General features: G+C 35.7%; 1 protein-coding gene across 1 annotated transcript; it reads left to right on the top strand.

Moving 5' to 3' along the window:
• Positions 444-3,009, top strand: LOC104707487 (DNA mismatch repair protein MSH1, mitochondrial-like). The gene is made up of 9 exons (XM_010423849.1): positions 444-624; positions 1,034-1,175; positions 1,310-1,407; positions 1,714-1,789; positions 1,974-2,093; positions 2,237-2,284; positions 2,394-2,458; positions 2,592-2,677; positions 2,810-3,009. Exons 1-9 carry the CDS (start codon positions 512-514, stop codon positions 3,007-3,009), a joined length of 948 nt encoding a protein of 315 aa, XP_010422151.1. The 5' UTR covers positions 444-511.

Below are 3,152 nucleotides of genomic sequence, written 5' to 3'. Positions count from 1 at the left end.
CTTTTGATCCTCTTTTGAAAGCAGTTAAATTTCAAGATTGCTGGAAAAGAATTACAATCTTTACAAACACAACTGAGAGATGTGTTCATAACGAATAGATTGGTTGGTTATTTGATAGACATCCCCAAAGATACAAAAACTAGCCGAGGGATTTTGGTAATGAATTTTGATAGACATCTAGATTAATGAAATCTTTATCATTGATGACTTGATGTAATACTAGTACAGTATAAAAAATTGTAGTTGAATCCAAACAAACAAAATAAGACTAACTTATAAGCACTTTTGTAATTCGAAACAAATCAAAGGGACCAAATGAGAAATTATTAATTTAAAAGGGGTAAAATGCTAATTTCCTTTAAACTATTAACGAAGAAGACAAAGAAGAGAACACAGTCGTCCGTCGTCGTCGTCGTCTTCTGGCGGGAAAAGAAACCCTAGAAAAAGGCGAAAGGTGAAAGCTTTTCTTCTTCTTTGAGACTTGGGACTTGGGAGTGTGTGAGAGAGAGAGATGCATTGGATTGCCACGAGAAACGCCGTCGTTTCATTGCCCAAATGGCGTTTCCTCTTCCGGTCCTCATATCGCACTTACTATTCCCTCAAACCCTCCTCCCCAATCCTACTGTAATCCCCCTCCCTCCTCCTTTTCTCGCTCCTTTTGTATCTTGCGTGCGTGCCTGCGTCTCTACCTCTCAAAAGCTTACGTTTTTCAAATCATGGAGGAAAAAGTTTATATTTTTTATTTATAAATTTAAAATACTGTGTTTTGAAGTATTGGACTTCGTCCCCCTAATTAGAATCTTTTTGGTTAACGAGCTCAAATTTGATTGAGGGGTTGAGATTAGTTCATATTCATACCAAATTTTGAAGGGTTGATATCTTTTTGATTGAGGGGATGAGATTAGTTCATACCAAGTTTTATTTGGTTAACGAGCTCAAATCTTTAAACTTTGGTGTTTGGGTCTCGATACCAGAGAGAATCTTGTTATATAACTGTTTTAAGATGATGTGTGCGTTTTAATTGTATCGACAGTAATAGAAGGTACTCTGAGGGGATATACTGTCTCAGAGATCGAAAGGCTCTTAAAGGTATCACAACGGCTTCTAAGAAAGTTAAGACGTCAAGTGATGTTCTCACTGACAAAGATCTCTCTCATTTGGTTTGGTGGAAGGAGGTAAGCCTTGTTTTTGTCTTTTGGCTGAGAATTTCAAACTCTTGATATGGTTTCATTATAGTGATGATAGAACTTGACTGATGCACACAATTAACAATATAGATATACTGATTTGTATCTCTTTGCCTTTTCAGAGGTTGCAAACATGTAAGAAACCATCTACTCTTCAGCTTATTGAAAGGCTTATGTACACCAATTTATTAGGTCTGGACCCTAGTCTGAGGAACGGAAGGTCAGTTATCTTCTGAAATTGTTGGAAGATTTCATCTTACTTTTCCGGTGTCTGCCGTTAATCCTTTTTGAGCTCGGTGATTAAATGAAGTAGCTGGTATATTTTAGTATGACTTAGGAGACTAACATCCTTGATTCTTCCTTGAGGGATATTTATTGAGAATCAGAAAGATGTTTGGAGCCTCATATTTTAAGTTGTTAGGCTGTAAGCTATCGAGTTGGAAATAGTCCATTAACTCTCATTCCAGTTGTTCAATTGGTTATGATTACTTTGTGGTTTTCATTTACGCAATATTTTTCATCTCAGTCTAAAAGATGGAAACCTCAACTGGGAGATGTTGCAGTTTAAGTCAAGGTTTCCACGCGAAGTTTTGCTCTGCAGAGTATGTTTTTCTCTTTTGTTCTCTTTGTAGTTAAGTTTTCCGTTATTGAAAAGTTCCTTTGCTGTTTTTCTAATCCTATGCGTTTTGTGATCTCTGTTACCTTAAACAACAATTAGCAGAACGATATCATTTTTAGTCTTTATCTTATGAAGACAGTTGCTGCAATCATTTTTTTTTTCTCCAGGTAGGAGAATTTTATGAGGCTATTGGAATAGATGCTTGTATACTCGTTGAATTTGCTGGTCTCAATCCTTTTGGTGGTCTTCGGTCAGATAGTATTCCAAAGGCTGGATGCCCAATTGTGGTACACAATCCTTTTTTAATTTTAAGCTTACTACATTATGGCATTGATGTGATTCAAGTTTAAAATTTGTTCCTACCATAAAATAAACTAATTTCTCTCTGGCATTATCTTCAAACAATTGAAATATTATATTTCTTCTGCAGAATCTTCGACAGACTTTGGATGACCTGACACGCAATGGTTATTCGGTGGTGAGTTGAGAAAGAAATTTTCGCACCACTTGCTACATGTTATTTCATCAACTAGGTTGAATAAAAACGATTTTATATGACAATTGCTGTATGTTTTTCTTCACTGTAGTGTATTGTGGAGGAAGTTCAGGGACCAACACAAGCACGTTCTCGTAAAGGTCGATTTATTTCAGGGTATGTGATAAGTTAAAATCCATATTTTTCTGATTTTCACAAGTATAATTTTCATTGTCCTATTATCTAAAAACCCATTGAAACTCTTTTTCCTTGACATTCATCTTTCTGACATGTGCTTGTTAATATATAGGCATGCACATCCAGGAAGTCCTTATGTATATGGACTAGTTGGTGTTGACCATGATCTTGACTTTCCTGAGCCTATGCCTGTTGTTGGTAAGTATGTCATATGGCATGTTGTTAGTCACTGAAATATTACTTTGCGTCTTCATTACAATCTATAGAAGATTTTAAGCCTTCATTTTTGTATATACGTATTACATGACTTGCTATGTTTTGTAATTACAGGGATATCTCGTTCAGCAAAGGGGTATTGCATGATATCTATTTTTGAGACTATGAAAGCATACTCGCTAGATGATGGTCTAACAGAAGAAGCCTTGGTTACCAAACTCCGCACTCGTCGCTGTCATCATCTTTTTTTACATGCATCATTGAGGCACAATGCATCAGGTTTTGCATATTATCTATTATTCTACATTATATAAGCGTCTCTGAACTATTAACACCAATAATAGAATGTGGGGAAATGTGCCATTTTATTATTGCATGAACATCAGTATTCTCAGATAAATATAATGTTGAAGTGTAACATATGATCTAGCAATCAATTTAGAGTGTCAGTAGACTA

This window comes from Camelina sativa, chromosome 1 (assembly GCF_000633955.1).
Source record: "Camelina sativa cultivar DH55 chromosome 1, Cs, whole genome shotgun sequence".
In the NCBI taxonomy this organism is placed as follows: Eukaryota; Viridiplantae; Streptophyta; class Magnoliopsida; order Brassicales; family Brassicaceae; genus Camelina; species Camelina sativa.
The sequence above is the reverse complement of the archived record's forward strand: the minus strand, read 5'-3'. Positions and strand labels throughout refer to the sequence as shown.